We start from the raw sequence: 19303 nt of genomic DNA, 5'->3' as shown, positions 1-19303 counted from the left end.
TTTCATAAATAATTACCAACATATTATAAAAATTCATTTGGCAGCATTATTATTATTTTTAAATGGCCTAATCAGACAGGCTTTTCATTTCCAAAAATTACCTTCTAAATCATAGGTAGTTTTCTAGTCTTGTCCTATGTAGTTTTATAGTTTTATGTGGAGGCAGTTTGTTAATAAGCAGTGCTGTGCTGGTAAGATGGAAAGAAAGAGGGAGGAAGGAAGGAAGGAGGGAAGGTGAAGGAAAGGTAGGTGAAAGAAGGAGGGAAAGAGAGGGAGAGAGGGAAGGATGGTAGGAGGGAGGGAGGGAGGAATAGACCTGATTTGTAGCATATGCCAGTTTCTGTGGTGTAAATGCTCATGCCATAGCTTATTTCAAGTTACAAAGGGTTTGACAGGGGACTTCCAGAATTCCTGACTATTTGACAGTTGGCTCCAACACATCATTCCTATTAGACCTTTATTCACACAGGTGTTGAGTTTGAGGGCTGGCTGCAGTTACTAACTGTTGAACTTCTGAAAATTAATTAGGACTCTGGCCCTGAGTTGCATCATCTAAAATTAAAGAGTTCTTACAGTCTGATATCCCTTACACTCTTCTGTATGTTGTGAAGCATTTGAAGGATTAAATCCAGCAATGCTTGGTTCAGGGTGAGGTATAACCTTACTTTTTTTTTTTTTTCTTTTCAGGCTTTTTATTATGAATTAATTTGTATTTATTCGAGAGAGAGAAACGGGAGAGAGAGGGGGAAAAGAGAGAGAGAGAGAGAGAGAGGGGAAGAGGAAGAGGAAGAGGAAGAGGAAGAGGGGGAGGGAGGGAGGGAGAAGGAGAGAGGAGAAAGAGAGGAGAAAAGTAAGAAAGGTTTTTCATCTTCTTATTCACTCTCCAAATGCCTGTGCAAGTCTGGGTCAGGCTGAAGTCAGGAGCCAGAAGTTAAATCTGGGTCTCCTTATAGGTGGCAGGAACCCAAATGTTTAGGCTATCACCTGCTATATCCCGTGGTATGTATTAGGAGGAAGCTGGAATTGGAATCAGAGATGGGACTCAAACCTAGGCACTGTGATACGGGATGTTGGCATCCCAAGTTATCTTTTAAAATTTTTTTTTAATTTTTAATTTTAATTTTTTTTTAATTTACTTGACAGAGACAGAGAGAAAGGTCTTCCTTCCATTGGTTCAACCCCCAAATGGCCACCACAGCTGGCTCTGCGCTGATCCGATGCCAGGAGCCAGGTGCTTCTTCCTGGTCTCCCATGTGGGTGCAGAGGCCCAAGGGCCATCCTCCACTGTCCTCCCAGGCCACAGCAGAGAGCTGGACTGGAAGAGGAGCAACCGGGACTAGAACCCAGTGCTCATATGGGATGCTGGCGCTGTAGGTGGAGGATTAACCTAGTGAGCCATGGCGCCGGCCCCAAGTTATCTTAATTGCTGTGCCAAATGCCTGCTTTGGGTATTGATTTTCTTTACTGCTTTAATAAGAATCCTGTCCTGGCTCACACATAGTTAACTTTCAATACCTAATCCACATTTCACCATTTCTAGGAATTGTTTCATAACTCTCTTAGGTAGAAATTACCGTCTTTTCTTTTGTAACTTAGTGATTCCTGTACAAATTTCTATCTTTGCATGTTCCTGGCTTTATTGAATATATTGGGATTCGTATCATGAAATCATGGTTGCTTCATCTCTGTGTCTCTGGGTCCCTGGCACTTAGGGTAAGAAATCTGACTTTTTGTTAATGGAATTAACATATTATCATCTAGACAGAAAATATGACTTAGGTTGGACCAAAGCTGATAGCTTGATATTGACTGAAGTGGTTATTCATTAAAACAGAATTATTCATGGTTCGCTATTGTATGATCTTTGGGGTACATAGATTGGACCAACAAAATATATTTACTTATCCAACCAGTACTTAACCAATTGAGTGTCTACCATATGGCAAGAATTGACAATATAGTAACCAAGACTGATACTTTTCCTGAACTCAGTAACTCATATTCCAAGTGGGTTACTAAGCAGATAATGCCATAGATAACTAACTGATGGGATAAAAATCACTGTTCTGAATGAAAAATATAAGATTCTTAGAGTGCTTCCTTTATCAAGTGATCAGAGAAAGGCTCCCTGAGTAATAATAAAAATTAAACTGAGGGCCGGCGCCGCGGCTCGCTAGGCTAATCCTCCGCCTTGTGGCGCCGGCACACCGGGTTCTAGTCCCAGTCGGGGCGCCGGATTCTGTCCTGGTTGCCCCTCTTCCAGGCCAGCTCTCTGCTGTGGCCCGGGAGTGCAGTGGAGGATGGTCCAAGTGCTTGGGCCCTGCACCCCATGGGAGATCAGGAGAAGCACCTGGCTCCTGCCTTCGGATCATCACGGTGCGCCGGCTGCGGCCGCCATCGGAAGGTGAACCAACGGTAAAGGAAGACCTTTCTCTCTGTCTCTCTCTCTCTCACTGTCTACTCTGCCTGTCCAAAAAAAAAAAAGGATATGCAGGAATTATTTGTGAAGAAGTAGAAGGGAAGTCTAAGCAGAGGAAACTGTGAGCAAGCAAAGGAGATGGAGAAAGATCAGAAAGCTGGAAGAACATTAGGAGAGTGTGGGAGCATGGAAGCCAAGGGATTTGGAACTTTAGAAAAGGAGGGTGGGACCAAGTGTACCCCAAGGGTGAGATGTCAGTTGCAAAGAGGACTTAGTAAGTGTCCAGTGGATTTATTGACACTGGCCATTGGCAGGATGGATTTGAGTTTTAAAGGCCTGAACCACACAATTTTGGGCCCTTCCTTAAAGAATCCAAAATTAAAAATACAAATTAGGTGAAAAAGTGAATATTTAGATGAAAAAAGAAATCTCTCCACCAAATTTGGCTTTTTGGATTAGATACACTTTAATCCAGTAAAGTCCATGCAAATATTCCAAACTCCAAAGAGTTCTGAAATCTGAAGCAATTCTGATTCTAAGCATTTTGGATAGAGACCCTCAACCTGTATTTGGAATTTCAGGTCTCCCTTTTCCCCTGAAATTTCTTTAGGCCTTTGGTTAGAAATGTTTGCTAATTAAAAATCAGCTCTCTCTCCCCTCCCCACCAAAAATACTCCATGAGTCCCATATCCAGAGGGGCTTGTGCAAAGGAGGAACCTGGAAGTTCTAGCTTCATTAGTACTATCTTACCCTGATTACTAGTGGCCTCAAGGAATAGTTTTTTAGACATGGAGGTCACAAAAGTCATAGGGTTGAGAGGAGAGTGCAAAATGAACTACTCAGTATAGGGCCAACTCTTTCGAGAAGTTTGTGTAAGTGGGAGAAGAGGGGCTGGTGCTGTGGTGTAGAAAGCTAAGCCTTCACCTGCAGGGCCAGCATGCCATATGGGCACTTATTCGTGCTGCTCCACTTCTAATCCAGCTCCTTGCTAATGCACCTGGGAAAGCAGTGGAGGATGGCTCAAGTACTTGAGCCCCTGCACCCATGTGGGAGACCTGGAAGAAGCTCCTGGCTCCTGATTTTGGCCTGCCCCAGCATGGCCAATTGAAGAGTGAACCAGCAGATGAAGATTCTCTGTCCCTCTCCCTCTCCCTCTCCCTCTCCCTCTCCCTCTCCTATACTACCATATGAAGTCTCATTCCTACAACAAAAGACTCATCCCTCTGCATGTTCTCTTTCATCTCTTCCTCCCATCTTTATTTAAAACAACACATCTCAAACTTAAAAGTCATCTCTCCAACTGAACCTCCCTCTAAATTCCTACCTTGACCCTACATGCCCCTTCAGCTAATCTGAATCAGCAGATGAAGATATTCTCTCTCTCTCTCCCTCCCTCTCCTGTCTGTATCTCTGCTTTTAGATAGATAGATAGATAGATAGATAGATAGATAGATAGATAAAAGTGGGAGAAGAAAGTTTGTTAGCTGAAGGGGCATGTAGGGTCAAGGTAGGAATTTAGAGGGAGGTTCAGTTGGAGAGATGACTTTTAAGTTTGAGATGTGTTGTTTTAAATAAAGATGGGAGGAAGAGATGAAAGAGAACATGCAGAGGGATGAGTCTTTTGTTGTAGGAATGAGACTTCATATGGTAGTATAGGAGGGAAGAAATAATGTGGGGTCAGGGCAAGGAGGATTATGCATTTGGTGGTGGGAAATTATATTTAGTTTCTCCTTTTAAAGACTGGTTGATTTATTTGAAAGGCACAGTGATGGAGGAGAGGAGGAGGGAGAGTGAGAGTGAGAGAATATGAATGAGTATGGATGAATGAATATGAATCTTTTCCATCATCTGGTTCATTCCACAAATGTATGAAACATTTAGGACTGGGACAGGCTTAAGCCAGGGTTCAGGAACTCCACTGGGGTCTCCTATGTGGGTAGCACAGACTCAGGTACTTAAGCCATACCTGGTACCTGCTAAGGGCATTAGCAAGAAGTCAAGTCAGAAGTGGAGTAGCGTGGACTTGAACCAGGCAAGACTTGAAGACTTGAATGCAGGTATCCCAAGCAACAGTTTAACTTGCTATACCACAAGCCCACCTTCATATTTATTTTCTTTTTTAAAATTTTTTTAAAAAATTTAAGTTATACAAGTTTCATATATATAGATTTAGGAACATAGCAATACTTCCCAACCTATCCTCCCTCCCATCCATGCTTCAACTTTTCCTCCTCCCTCTCCCATTCCCACTCTTAATTTTTACAAAGATCTATTTTCAATTTACTTAATGATCATAAAGGTAACCCTACACTAAGTAAAGGAGTTCAAATATTATGAAGAAGGAAACACTGTTCCTCAGCAGAAGACAAAGGGCTGTAAACAATCATTGAATCTCAAAAAGTCCTTTTCACTCCAGGACATTACATTTTAGGTATTCTATTACCTCAAAACAGGGAAAACACATGACATCTGTCTTTTGGGGACTGGCTTATTTTACTAAGTGTAATGATTTCCAGTTGTGTCCATCTTGTTGCAAAAGACAGGATTTCATCTTTTGTTTTTTCAGTTGAATAGTACTCCATAGTGTATACATGCCATAATTTCTTTATCCAGTCAACAGCTGATGGACATCTGGGCTGACTCCATATTATAGCTATTGTGAATTGTGCTGCAGTGAACATGGGGATACAGATAACTCTTTGAGATGCTAATTTCTTTTGGTTTGGGTCAATTCCCAGGAGTGGTATGGCTGGATCAAATGGTAGGTCTATATTCAGATTTCTGAGGTATCTCCATACTGTCTTCCACAGTGGCTGTACCAGTTTACATTTCCACCAGCAGTGGATTGGGGTACCTTTTCCCCTACAACCTCACCAGCATTTGTTATTTGTTGATTTCTATATGAGAGCCAGTCTAACAGGAGTGAGAGGAAACCTCATTGTGGTTTTGTTTTGCATTTTCCTGATGGCTAGTGATCCTGAGCATTTTTTCATGTGTCTTGGCCATTTGAATTTCCTCTCTTGAAAAATGCCTGTTCAAGTCCTTTGCCCATTTCTTAACTGGATTGTTTGTTTTGTTATTGTATATTTATTTTCTTAATGATTTATATAATGAAGCCATCACCCAAGATGTGGATGGAGAATGTGAAGAAAGCAAAGAGATACGGGGAAGTGAAGGGTTTAAATTTTTGCTTTAAAGTGTGGGAAAGCAAACTTAGTAGAGAAATGGGATAGGACCAGCAGGTAACATTCCATGTAAGAACTGTAGTTATGAATTTAACATAATACCTGTCTGCCTGTTTCTATTATTTTTCTGCCACAATATAGAAGTACTCTAGTGTAGATATGTTGGATTTATCCAGGCTTAAGATTTTTTTTTAAGGCTTAAGATTTTTCCAAATAAATAATATGGATGTAGAAACTTCAGAATATTTTCATGGAGTAATTATGATGCACTGAGGAATCTAAGGTGGACCTCAGAAGAGGAATGATGTATAATGAAAAATAGTGGGCTTAATAGATTTGGGGGTTGAGGAAATTCAAGAAATATTGCAATGGGAGCAGTTGGGTAGGTTCACACTGGCCAAGCTGGTGTCATTCAGTCTCTGGCTGCCCTGGCTTGTAACAGCTTGATCCTTCTCATGTTACTGATACCAGATGAAAGTGTTCTAGGAAGCCTCCAATAAACACATGATAAAGAGCCTGCTTGGAATTCCAAGGTTGTTTAGCCTATAATCCTGGCATGTCTGGGTTGTATGTGGGCTAATAGGAGGGTCCACTAAGGGGTCTGAGCCTCCTGGAGATGTACTTTAGCCTACAGAAAGGGCAGTATGAGGTACAGTGGCATGGTCTAACCTATATGGGTCAGTGATGAAAGCAAGAGGTGCTTTGAATTCAGCACAGTCATCATGGCCTAGATCCAAGAACATCTCAAATTAGAGGAGAAGGTTCTATAATCAGGAATGAGTTGAAATGAGGGGTACTATTTGCTAAAATCTCTGAGGCAACTGAGGACACAGGACACTCCTATGTAAAGGAGTATAGTACAGAGGGATAAATGTTACCTTTCATAATGAATTATAAAAGCAACAGAATAATTATTATTATTACATGAGTTTGAATTGTTATGACAAGCATTCAAGCAAAGAAGTTCCTATGATTACAGGTCGGGGTTGAACCATAGAAGTATTTTGTTGTCATTATGACCCTATTTTATAACATGGTTGGTATGGTCCAGATTTTCATAGAATCCTGCTATGCACATTTCTGGGGTAGATTTAACTGACAGCTTTGTAGATAAACACCCATCAGTGATAGAGGCTCAGTAATCTCTTGAGAATCCCAATTCCATATAGAAAATGTTTTTCTGTGCTAAGAACCACAAATTCAGGTTATGTAAGAAAACCAGGAAAGGAAAACTAAGTAGAGATTGGTTAGAATTCAATGCCATTTCTAGAGAGAGTTCTGTAATCTACAAAAAATGTTTGCAGGGCTTGGGGACTTGGCCTGATTTTACTGATAAAATGGAAGGATGGATACATTTGGGATCACAGGTAAATCATTTACAAATTATTTGTTGTTTTCTTGTTATTTTTATAAATATGCAAAATATGAGTAGAGGTCTATGTTTTGCCAAAATCATCACACCAAGAAACTCCTCAAAACATCTGTCAGGTTCCTCATCTCTGCACACTCAGATGCAGAAGATACCATTTCAACATGGGTTCTTCAAGGGATCTAGTCAAACTCTTTTTACTTTGTAAGTGATTACACCCAGGCCAAGCAGGAGGAATGAGTCAGCTGATTAATATCAAATCTAGAGTTCAAATTTCCATACTCCTTCATAAGGAGATTACTCACAGACCATTCAAAAGAATCCCCTTTTAGAGCAATGGCCAGAGGCACAGGTTCCTCACGTGAGCAAGTACGCAGTGTAAACTGTCCAAGGAACATTCACGTACCTATGTATCTGAAAGAGGAAAGAGCCCACTCTTTTCCTTTCTAGGTGATATTGGTAACTAACTGTCTGACTTAAAAAATCCTTGGAGGTCTGGGTAGAAGCCTGGCCCCTCACCTGTAGCTGGACTGTTGCTGCGAGCATCTTCTGCCTAGTTTGCAGCACTGTGGATGAGGACATGGAGATAGGTACGCTTTGCCTTAACCACCTTATGTCTTCCCACATACAAGACAGCTGCAAAAGAAGTCACAAGGTCATATCATCGGCTAAGCCAGTGCATGATTTAGGTTGTGGCATCAAAGCAAAGCAGGGAGAAGGAAACCTGACCCTTGATGTTTGTTCCCCAGTCCATTTTCAGATATACACGAAACAACTTTTTGATCTCTGTCCAATTGGAAAAAGATCTGAATGTTAATGAAACAGTCAGATCCACATTTTAGTCTTTGCCAAATGATCCCATAACTCAGACTAGTGGAGACACAATCTGACAGGATGCAAGCTTCTTTGCTTTGAAAATGCAATGTAGACACTACTTGGGCGTTTTTTAATGACATAGGGCATTTAAGGGTGAAAGGGACCTTTGAGATAATTTACTTCCTTTCCAGTACTTTGACAGTACTGGAGACCATTCAACTATGGTTTCAGAGTTTAATATGTAGTAACATTGCAACAAACTGGGGAAAAATGAAATCAGAACTCAGTATACCTTTGTGAACCACAGAAAATCTTGTGTAATGGAACTGGTGTGAGAGTCATCTATTTCAACAATCGGTATTTGATCTTCATTGGTGACCAACATATTGTCTTTGTAATAAAATAAAACAGCTATGTAGAGTCCTCTAAAAAGAAACAAAATGAAAAATTGTCTTTAGCTGTCTCTTCTACCAAGCTTGAGTTATAGCAGAAATTTTTTTTTGGACATGATAATGATGAATTTAAAATATATTTAGGAACATTTTCCTTCTAAGTATCTCAAGTTCACTGGCTAAAACTCAGAGAAATTACTATCTTGCCCAGATTTTCAGGTGAAAAGTAAACTTCATTCCTTTAATAACAAAAAAAAAAAGTCTACCAAGTTTCCACTTCGAACCAGTAACAGCTCATTCCTGAGAAGTTAAGACCTCCTTAAAAGAATAAGTATGACCCACCGTTTTAAAGTCTTCACAAACTTGTTTGAGGAATGGAATAGGTGTTTCAGGCTCCTTGAGACTGATTGCTTGCGGCCTGTGGTTTGTAATTTTGAACTTTCTGGAACATAGAAAAGAAAATACAGTGTAAATTCCACTTGGCAGCTCAACATTCCCAATTCCTTCCTGCCTTTTTTCCCCCTTACCCCTCAATGTCATTCTCGGTTTCATATAGGGGTTCAGTTCATCCGTTCCTATGACAAATTCTTACATTTTGAGATGCCAGTGGTTAACTCAGTTGATGAACAACTCAAAAATGTTGGAGATGAGTAATGCTTATAATTCCAAGGGTAAACCACATAGTGTTTTGTTCATCTTCTCAGGATGAATGCTTTATTATCAGGTGAAATTAGAAGAAATGGAGTCAACTCATTTGACCTCCACCTCTCTATGTTAACTTGCCTTCTTAGTGCTGGCAAAGCTGTCTTTGTTAGTCTACAGATTTATTATTTTTGTTTTTTTTATTTTAAAATTAATATTATTTAAATATTAATATAAGTGTATCACAGAAAATCTAGAAAATAGAAAAAGAACAAAACCCTACCATGTCATTCCTATCTCCTCACTTCTGTACAACCAGGGCTTGTGTTTTGGGGCCATTTTCTACCAGTGTGTATATTGGCTTATACACATTGGTATAGGAATAGATATGATGAGTACCCTTGTTATTCAAAAGAAGACACTAAAGCTAAGGAGTGAAGTGAATTGTTCAAGATCAAAAAGCTAGTACCTGGAAAAACTGAGGCATTCATGAGTAAATGAATATTGGGACCTTACTATGTATGAGGTTCTGTAGAAATAATGGTGAGCACATTATCCATTGCCTCTGGTCATCTCTGTTTACACAGTAGTAGACATCCTAGACTTCCTGTACTAGTGCTCATGGAGCTGGGTTTAGATGATCTCTGTTTTCAAGTCTTATATTCTGTGTACTGAAGGGACACTGAGTTTGTTGGTGTTATTACCAGACTTCTGAGAGACATGTTACTGGGGATGAGAACATAGCCCATGTCACTGCTTTTAGCATAGAAACTCAGGCGGATGGCTCACAACAGAGGCCCAGAGTGGACCTGCCTCTGCTGCTATATGAACAGCTGACTGACATGAACATCCATGCTAATTTCAATGTTGTGCTGATATTGAAAGCAAATTTTTTTTCTGACTTGCACATGAATTTGGCTGTTGAAACTGGTGCTGCTTAGACTTCTGGTTAAATTGCATAGTGAACATATTCATTATTTGTCAGTTTCTTCCTAAAACTCACACCAGAACAGAGATCAGGAGAATAAAAGGAAAGAAAATACATCTATAAAGGCAAATAGATGGGAAAGGAAACGAAAGCAAGTAAATTTTGGTAGCTGGAAAGCAGATGGACAGATGGATTTAACAGACATGAGCAAGATGAAGTCTAAGGCAGCAATGAAGAAGCTTCGCAGTAACTTGATGGACTGCTGAAGTGGGAGTGGGGAGAATGGGCAGCTAAATCAGGAGGATTTGTTGAAATCTGTTTAAAAAGCTGTTAAGGGGCCAGGGGGTGAAATTGCTGCTTGAGATGCCACCTGAGATGCCAGCATCCTGTACGAGAGTGCCAATTTGAGTCCTGGCTGCTATACTTCTCATCCAGCTTCCTGCTAATGTAGTTGGAAAAGCAGCAGAGCATTGCCCAAGTTCTTGGGCCCCTACCACCCATGTGGAAGACTAGGATGTAGTTTCAGGCCCTTAGCTTTGGCCTGGCTCATTCCTGGTCATTGTAGCCATTTTTTTAAAAAGATTTATTTATTTATTTATTTATTTTGACAGGCAGAGTTAGACAGTGGGAGAGAGAGAGAGAGAGAGAGAGAGAGAGAGAGAGAGAGAGAGAAAGGTCTTCCTTCCGTTGGTTCACCCCCCAAACGGTTGGTACGGCCAGCACGCTGAATCGATCTGAAGCCAGGAGCCAGGGGCTTCCTCCTTGTCTTCCATGCAAGTGCAGGGCCCAAGGACCTGGCCCATCCTCCACTGCACTCCCGGGCCACAGCAGAGAGCTGGACTGGAAGAGGAGCAACTGGGACAGAATCCAGCGCCCCGACCAGGACTAGAACCCAGGGTGCCGGCGCTGCAGGCGGAGGATTAGCCAAGTGAGCCACGGAGCCAGCTATTTATTTGAAAGTCAGAATTACACATGGAGAGAGAGGAGAGGCAGAGAGAGAGAGGTCTTCCATCCCCGAATTAGCCGCAACGGCCGAAGCTGCGCCAATCCGAAGCCCGGAGCTTCCTCCGGGTCTCCCGCATGGGTGCACGGGCCCAAGGACTTGGGCCATCCTCTACTTGCTTTCTCAGGCCATAGCAGAGAACTGGATCGGAAGAAGAGCAGCCGGGACTAGAACCAGCACCCATATGGGATGCCGGTGCTTCAGGCCAGGGTGTTAACCCTCTGTGCCACAGCACTGGCCCCCATTGTAGCCATTTTTTAAAAAGATTTATTTATTTATTGGAAAGGTAGAGTTACAGAGAGGCAGAGAGAGGGAGAGAGAGAGGTCTTCCACCTGCTGGTTCATTCCCCAAATGGCTGCAATGGCTGGAACTGGGCTGATCCGAAACCAGGAGCTTCTTTTGGGTCTCCCACATGGGCGCAGGGGCCCAAGGATCTGGGTCATATTCACTGCTTTCCCAGGCCACAGGTGAGAGATGAATTGGAAGTGGAGCAGCAGGGACTCAAACTGGTGCCCATATGGGATGCCAGCACTGCAGGCAGCAGCTTTACCCTCTATGCCACAGTACCAGCTCCCACTGCAGCTTTTTGGGAGTGAACAAGGAAATAGAGGATCTCTCTCTCTCCCTTTCTCTCTCTCTGTCTCTGTCTCTCTGTCACTGTACCTTTCAAAGAAATAAATCTTTTAAAAAGGAATTACCAAGTGCCTTGTAGAACAGACAAAACTAAGGCATTTCACAGTGAAATGTTAGAATGTTGAAGTCAGAAGGAGGCTTAAAATCTTCTTGTGCACGTGGGGGGGAGTGGGGTGGGTAGGGGGAGACAGTTACCATACAGAACCTCTGGAGTCAGAGTGGCATTAGTTTTCTCAGCCCTGAAAATTCTAGAAGACAGTGAAGCAATGCCTTCAAAATCTGAAGGGGAGTGTCATTTCAACTGCAAATTCTTTATCTACATCCTGAGTAAACGTTAAGTAGAATAAAAAACCTCTCTAGACATGAATGTCTCCAATAACGTGTTCCTCAGTGCTCTCTCACGAAGCCCCACCTAAGTGCAGGACTCCCCATGAAGGGGCAGACATGGAGTACCAAAGGAAGAAATCCAGTAATGGAGAGTGGTAAGAGGAGTCCTCAGTGTAGTGTTGGAAAAGGATCTCAGAGTGACAGCTGTGCACTAGGCATGGGAGCAAGCAATAACCCATCTAGTTTGGAGTAGGACAAGAGCTCCACAAGAGGCTTCCTTAAGAAGTTGCAGTTAAGGGGCAGCATTTGGTACAGTGAAGACACTACCTAGGATGGCCATGCCCCATGTTAGAATGCCTGGGTTTGAGTCCCTGCTCTGCTCCAGGTTCCAGCTTCTTGATAATATACACCCTGGGAAGCAGCAGGCAGTGGCTCAAGTGTTTGTGTCCCTGCCACTCACATGGGAGACCCACGTTGAGATTTTGGCTTCTGGCTTAGACCTGGCTGTTGTGGTGATTTCAGGAGATCTGTCCGTGTCTCTGCTTTTCAAGTGATAATGATAAAAAATGATGTTATTGAAGCCACACCTAATGTATCTGATTATACTGAAAGAAGACTGATATATTGGAGAATAAAGATTGTTATAACCATGTAGAAAAATGAGCAACCATAATACAGTTATTAACTATTGGAAAACAAAAAGCTTTCCAGGAAGGAAACTACAACAAAATTTCCATTTTCATTATCGAGTAAACAGTAAGTACTGATGTCAGTGAACTTTCATATCAATATATGAGGAGGATGAGAAGACAGTAATTGTGTGGCACATAGTGGGATGAGGGATGTAGAAAAAGAAATTATCAGTTTCTTCAGTGGGATAATTCCTGAAGTTGAAAAACAATCAAGAATTAGAGATATAAACATGTTATTTATAAATATGGAGAAAATACAAGCTAAAAGAGTTAAAGAGATTGCCTTCAGGAGGCAAAATATGGAGGGTAGAGGAAATAATTTTTTGTTAAAAGATAATAAAGTTGGGGGCCGGCGCTGTGGTGCAGCTGGTTAACACCCTGGCCTGGAGCGCTGGCATCCCATATGGGCTGCTCCATTTCTGATCCAGCTCTCTGCTATGGCCTGGGAAAACATTAGTAGATGGCCCAAGTCCTTGGACCCCTGCACCCGTGTAAGAAACCTGGAAGAAGAAGCTCCTTGCTCCTGGCTTCAGATCAGTGCAGCTCCGGCCGTTGCAGCCAATTGGGGAGTGAACCATTGGATGGAAGACCTGTCTCTCTCTCTCTGCCTCTCCTCTCTCTGTGTAACTCTGACTTTCGAATAAATTAATAAATCTAAAAAAAAAAATAATGAAGTTGTCAGGGCTGGCGCTGTGGCATAGCTGGTAAAACCATTGCCTATAGTGCCGGTATCCCATATGGGTGTGGGTTCGAGTTCTGGCTGCTTCACTTCTGATCCAGTTCTCTGCTATGGCCTGTGAAGCCAGTGAAAGATGGCCCAAGTCCTTGGGTCTCTGTACCAGCATGAGAGATCCAGAGGAGGCTCCTGGATTCAGAATGACTCAGTTCCGGCCATTGCAGCCACTTGGGGAGTGAACCAGTGGATGGAGGACACTTTCTTTCGTTCTCTTTCTCTCTTTCTTTCTCTCTTTCTCCCTCCCTCCCTCTTTCCCCCTGCCTCTGCCTTTCTGTAACTCTGCCTTTCAAATAAATAAATCCTTAAAAAATAATAAATTTGTTTTAAGTACCTCAGTTATTCAATCCTTATACTATGCAGTATGTGTAATTATTGTTTGTGTTTTAAAGATGAGTGAATTACAGAGATTTAGGCACTTGCCCAAGGTTATACTGCTAGTAAATGTGTAGCCTGGATTTTAATTCAGGTCATCTTAAATCTTAATATTCATATGTAAATTAAATAAAAATGGAGACTGAACTAAAAAAATCAGACTAAAAAAACCAAGAAATGTTACAACCAGTTGGGTTCAGTACAAGGGTCAGATATTCCTGCTCTCCTTTCTAGGCATGAGGTAGAACTGTATTTCTGGAGCCCTTGTAATTGGGTGGGGCCAGGTAACCAGTTCTGGCCAATGAGTTTTGAATGTAAATGGCATTCATAAAGTCTTGCTCATAGTAGACCTTCAAGAGTTTTTTTCGCCCTCTTCGCTTGTTGCTGGCAAATAATTTCCATGGAGAAGGTGCTAACAGCATAGAAGGAGAGCTCCCGGCTGACCTCTGGCAGATGGTTAGCACAAGGGGCAAAACATATCTGGTTTGGAGTGTGTGTGTGTGTGTGTGTGATTTGATTCTTGTAGCATGATCAAGCCCATTTTGATGGATACAGGGTCTATATTGCTTTTCTCTTATGAATCACTGTGGCTTCTATGCTGTACTCCTCTGTTGGGTTCAGGGCTTGGAAGCAAAGATTCATTTTCTGTACTCTGAATACAGTAGTCCCCTAGCTTGAAAGTGCTTAGAGCATAGGGAGTTTCTTAGTCAAACAAGCATGTCTAGCACCTGACATACAGTAGGCAAGGTTTGAGTTAATGCTTTGTTTTACAAGTTGAATAATTGGGTGATAATTGAAACTCACCCTTATTAGATATTGCTGTATTGAACACAGTTGACTTTTTTTTTTTTTTATAATTTAGTCTGTGTGCCAGGGCATTGACCTAGTAAACTTAACATCTTTCTTGAGTTTTGATCCCAATACTAAGCATGCAGATTAGCTGTGGCCAGTTCTTTGCCAAACTGCAGAAATTAATGTGGGTTTGGTACCTTCTATATGGGGTTTATGGTATGTTCTATTATTATTTGGAATGTGCTGTATATTTAGTGAGGGCTCATTACATTTATACTTTGATTCTAGGCATATCAGTATCCCTAGTATATAAAGCACTGGGGATAGAGAGTGTTACCATTCTCCATCTGGGAGAGCAATGGAAGAAAAAGATGCTAGGGTGTTCAAGGGACCTGTGTTGTGCTAGGTAAATGTAATCCATTATCTACTTTAATTCTCATAATAACTCTGCAACTTAGGTATTGTTATCCCGATTTTTTCTGATGAAGATGCTATGGCTCAAGAGGTTAAACTCTTTTCCTAGGTCATACAGCTAGTAATTGGTAAAACTGGGGTTTGAACTATTTTTTCTGTTGTGAAGTTTACAAGCGTGTGTATACCCAGTCAACCACATAATACCTGAATACAGTTGGTTATTTAAAGAACAATTTTAATATTCTCTGTAAATCAATACTTATATTATCATTTATTTATCTTTTTAAATGATGTTAAATCATAGAATCCTTAAAACCGGTCCCATTTTGTGAGATAATTTCTTTTACCTCTGCCAGCACCTCCTAAAGTTTGTTTTACATTTCTATAAAGTTTTCAAAAAGCTCAACTCAATTCACCACGTTGCTTCATTAGCATTTTTAACACTCTTGTCTGTTTCACATTCCCAAGAGAGGGATGCAGAACTTAACCTCTTACTTGACAAGAGAATCCTTTCCAGTTGAGCATCTTATTGCTCCATTGTTCTTTGGAACACACTTGGTGTGTTGTATAAGTCCCCAGAGTACATTTCAATATAAAAATTATTTCTCTTGTGTTGGGCATTTAGCTTAGTGATTACAGTGCTGGTTAGAACATCCATGTTCTATATCAGAGCACCTGGGTTTGATTCTCCGTTCTGGCTCCTGACTCCAGCTTTCTGCTAATGCACCCCTGGGAGACAGGTTTTCTGCTAGGAATATGGGAGACCTAGATTGAGTTCCTGGCTACTGGTTTCAATCCCCCTGGACATTGTGGGTGTTTGGTGAGTAGAGTGGTGGATAGAGGATCTCTGTTCCTCTGTCTCCTAAATAGATTTTTTTAGTTCTTATTTATTTATTTATTTACTTTTATTTAATAAATATAATTTTCCAAAGTACAACTTTGGATTATAGTGGCTTTTTCCCCCCATAACCTCCCTCCCACCCGCAACCATCCCATCTCCCACTCCCTCTCCCATCCCATTCATATCAAGATTCATTTTCAATTATCTTTATACACAGAAGATCAATTTAGTATATACTAAGTAAAGATATCAACAGTCTGCACCCACACAAAAACACAAAGTATAAAGTACTGTTTGAGTACTAGTTATACCATTAATTCACATTTTACAACACATTAAGGACAGAGATCCTACATGGGGAGTAGGTACACAGTGACTCCTGTTGTTGATTTAACAATTGACACTCTTATTTATGGCGTTAGTAATCACCCAAGGCTCTTGTCACAACCTGCCAAGGCTATGGAAGCCTATTGAGTTCACAAACTCCGATCTTATTTCGACAAGACCATAGTCAAAGTGGAAGTTCTCTCCTCCCTTCAGAGAAAGGTACCTCCTTCTCCTAAATAGATTTTTAAAAATCTCCTTTTTGGAAAGCCCTACCTTATGCTAATTACTTAATTCTTCCCTGATAGTGTATACATTTGGGAGAAAAGCACATATATGACAGAAATTGGATGGAAACTATAAAAATAATTAGGCTGTCTGGGCAATCATTTGATTATTAGATAGTAATCTGATAGTCACTGGGAGAATATGTGAATCCTTAGATAATACAACAACACAATTTCCTCATTTTCATGAGTAATTTTAGCTTTCATTGTCTGTTAAAGACCATAAAAAGTGGTTTATGAATTGTGAAGACTCATCTGTCCAATTGTTTTCTTACTCAGCTGCCACACAGGAACCAGTAGGGAGGGGCACAATGGAGACAGAAGAGAACAGAGTCCAAGTACACCCAGTGTGGTTGAATGAGCCCTGGGTAACGAGGACTTATCTCAGTAAAGTCACACTCGAAGTCTGGGAATGGAATTCTCACTTGGGTCTCCTTTTGCTTCTTTGTTGCATATTTACACCTCCTTATGAACCACTCATTAGAAGAATATTATTGCGGCCGGCGCCGTGGCTTAACAGGCTAATCCTCTGCCTTGCGGCGCCGGCACACCAGGTTCTAGTCCTGGTTGGGGCACCAGATTCTATCCCAGTTGCCCCTCTTCCAGACCAGTTCTCTGCTATGGCCTGGGAAGGCAGTGGAGGATGGCCCAAGTCCTTGGGCCCTGTACCCACATGGGAGACCAGGAGGAAGCACCTGGCTCCTGGCTTCGGATCAGCATGATGCTCCGGCCGCAGCGGCCATTGGAGGGTGAACCAACGGCAAAAAGGAAGACCTTTCTCTCTGTCTCTCTCTCTCACTATCCACTCTGCCTGTCAAAAAAAAAAAAATATTATTGCAAATACTTATCCTCATTTCTAGCTCTAATCAACTTTTTTGAAGGGCTGTGTTTTCATGGGTATAGAGTAATTGGGAAAAACTTTCTGCTAATACTAAGTATAGTTTCTTTATATCTAGCTCATACTCAGCTAGCATCTCTTTAGTTTCAACAGTGGGTTTCGTATCCAGCTGGCTCAGCAGTGCCCTGAATCTAGAAAGCACAATGTAGTTGGAGATCTGATGGGAGCATGGAAAATGAAAACTTTATGGAGGTTTTAATTCTCCAAATAAAACTAAGTGCCTCTTCCACGAATCATTACACAAATCAGAAACCTGACCCTGTCCCATTTGAACAACCCAAGTGTAAGAGAAGTTTTTAAAAGCGTCTTGGAGATTCTCTGCATGCAGTTGGCTAAAGCATAGAGAAGGCATGCTCTATTTTACCCTGAGCAGTAGTATAGAGGAAGATTAGACTTCAGGGTGAGATTAAAATTCAGTGCCCAGTCCTGATGTAAGGGTCGGAGACAAAAATGAGGTGTGGCAGGAAGACTGGGCTTGGAATCAGAAAATCCAGGTTGGAGTCTGGATTCTGTCTTTTCTTGGCATTGTGACCTTCAGCAAGTCACTCAGCCTTAGTGGTAACTGCCAAATTGAGGATGAAAAAGAGATATTGGATGTGAAATTATATTATAAATATACTATAAATACATATGAAGACTTACTATTGTTTTTATGATTGATTGAAGGATGTTCAAGGAATTTTTCTTGGAGGTGAAATGTTTGAGGGTAAATAACCCCAAAGACCCAACACCACCTAGGACTCTTGTGAAGGGACAATTCAAAGAGAAGTGAAGTAATGCATATGCTATTTTTCTTGTGCTTGTTTCCAAAATGTTACTTACATAAATATATATAAATAATATGTATATATAAATATGTATGTATACATACATATACACATATATATGAATGAGAGAATGGGAGGGAAGGAGAAGGAAGTCTCTTCTAAGGGTTAAAGCAAGATAGTGCTGTAAAGTGATTCCAGATGTACAAATATTAATATCTCTTTCTCCCTGATGAATGAGAAGGTATGACCCAGCTAAGAAACTGCTAAAATTACCGGCGCCACAGAGACCTCAGTCTATGGCCCAGTGCAGATTTTTATCCTTACCCCGGCAACTGAAATGCTGATGAAGGGCTCGGACCTGCTGTAGCAGACCTTCCAAAACTTCGCTCTGTCCCTTGTGTCTGGGCTCTCTGTCGTCATAGTCTTTCCAGTCTATTGAACAAGAGAAACAAACAGAATGAAATTTTAAAGCACGGGAGGCCTCTCCCATGCCCCGCCTCAGGAGCCGGAGTGTTGCTCCTACAACCCACAGGCTCCACAGATGGGCACCCAACATACGCAGAGCTTGCTCGCAGTGCCAGGGATTTGGTAACTGCCATTGTTCAGAGCCCTGTGCAAAATAGTAATTGTGGTTGATTTCTTGTGTTGGGTAGTTTTAGGGCAAGAGAAAATGGCAATGGAAAGCCAAAAGAAAATAGTAAATTTGGGAGTCCAGTCTCCCCTCCCCCATCTCCCCTCAACTTTGCAGCATCTCTTGTTGTAAGTTCCCCTGCCACCCTTACAATGTGTACCCCAAGTCTCAAATGGATTTACACAGTAGGAAAGAAAGGGGTGGGAATGTGCAGACTAGATGAGATCCACAGTCCCAATGCTTTTATTGTAGGTTTCACACTTTTGGCCAAATTGACATTTCTTTCCAAGGAAAGAGTCCATGTCAGATGCCAAGAAATGGAAATCTACATTTTGCTGTAATGAATGTCTGCTTTGGTTAGCTGGCACAGCAACCCCTGTACATACTCTGAGCCACCAACCACCCTGTCTGCTCAGTCTCTAAATATACAGTATTAGCTTACATGGCAAATTTAAATTGCAATACCCACTGAGAGTTTTCTCCCCCTTCTATTTTCATTCCATTTGGCTATAATGATATCAAGAGTAATAACCCATATGGGACTAATGTCAAGATTGTAATTCTGCTGTCTCCAGCTCTTGATTTTTTTTTTTTAAGCAGGTCCATCATTTCACTGTCCATCTCTTCTTCCCTCTGTTTTCTTTGTCCCTATTTTTCTTTTTTGAACTTTTCAAAAGCAACGACTTTAAGTGCTTTTTCATTGAAATACTTTATCTAGAAAATGCTAGTCATTCTTCCCCAGAAAAACCAGTTAGTTCTCAAGTGTATCTTGGGCTTACAGTCTAGTTGAACAAGTTTCAAATTCCCTCCTTAACAGATTTATTTTAAAATATA

The 19303-nt window shown here is 41.3% G+C and overlaps 1 protein-coding gene across 1 annotated transcript in view; it reads right to left on the bottom strand.

Annotated features, from left to right (window-relative positions):
- Positions 1-19303, bottom strand: part of ANKFN1 (ankyrin repeat and fibronectin type III domain containing 1) — a 173140-nt gene that overhangs the window by 47996 nt on the left and 105841 nt on the right. Inside the window, exons 8-11 of the mRNA XM_062216707.1 lie at positions 18163-18270; positions 8524-8623; positions 8082-8214; positions 7493-7609 (exon numbers count right to left, since the gene is read on the bottom strand). Coding sequence (XP_062072691.1) covers positions 7493-7609; positions 8082-8214; positions 8524-8623; positions 18163-18270 — 458 coding nt within the window. The remainder of the gene's footprint in view (positions 1-7492; positions 7610-8081; positions 8215-8523; positions 8624-18162; positions 18271-19303) is intronic.

The sequence above is a fragment of the Lepus europaeus genome, chromosome 18 (assembly GCF_033115175.1).
Source record: "Lepus europaeus isolate LE1 chromosome 18, mLepTim1.pri, whole genome shotgun sequence".
Lineage (NCBI taxonomy): Eukaryota > Metazoa > Chordata > Mammalia > Lagomorpha > Leporidae > Lepus > Lepus europaeus.
This window is presented reverse-complemented; position numbering and strand designations above follow the sequence as displayed.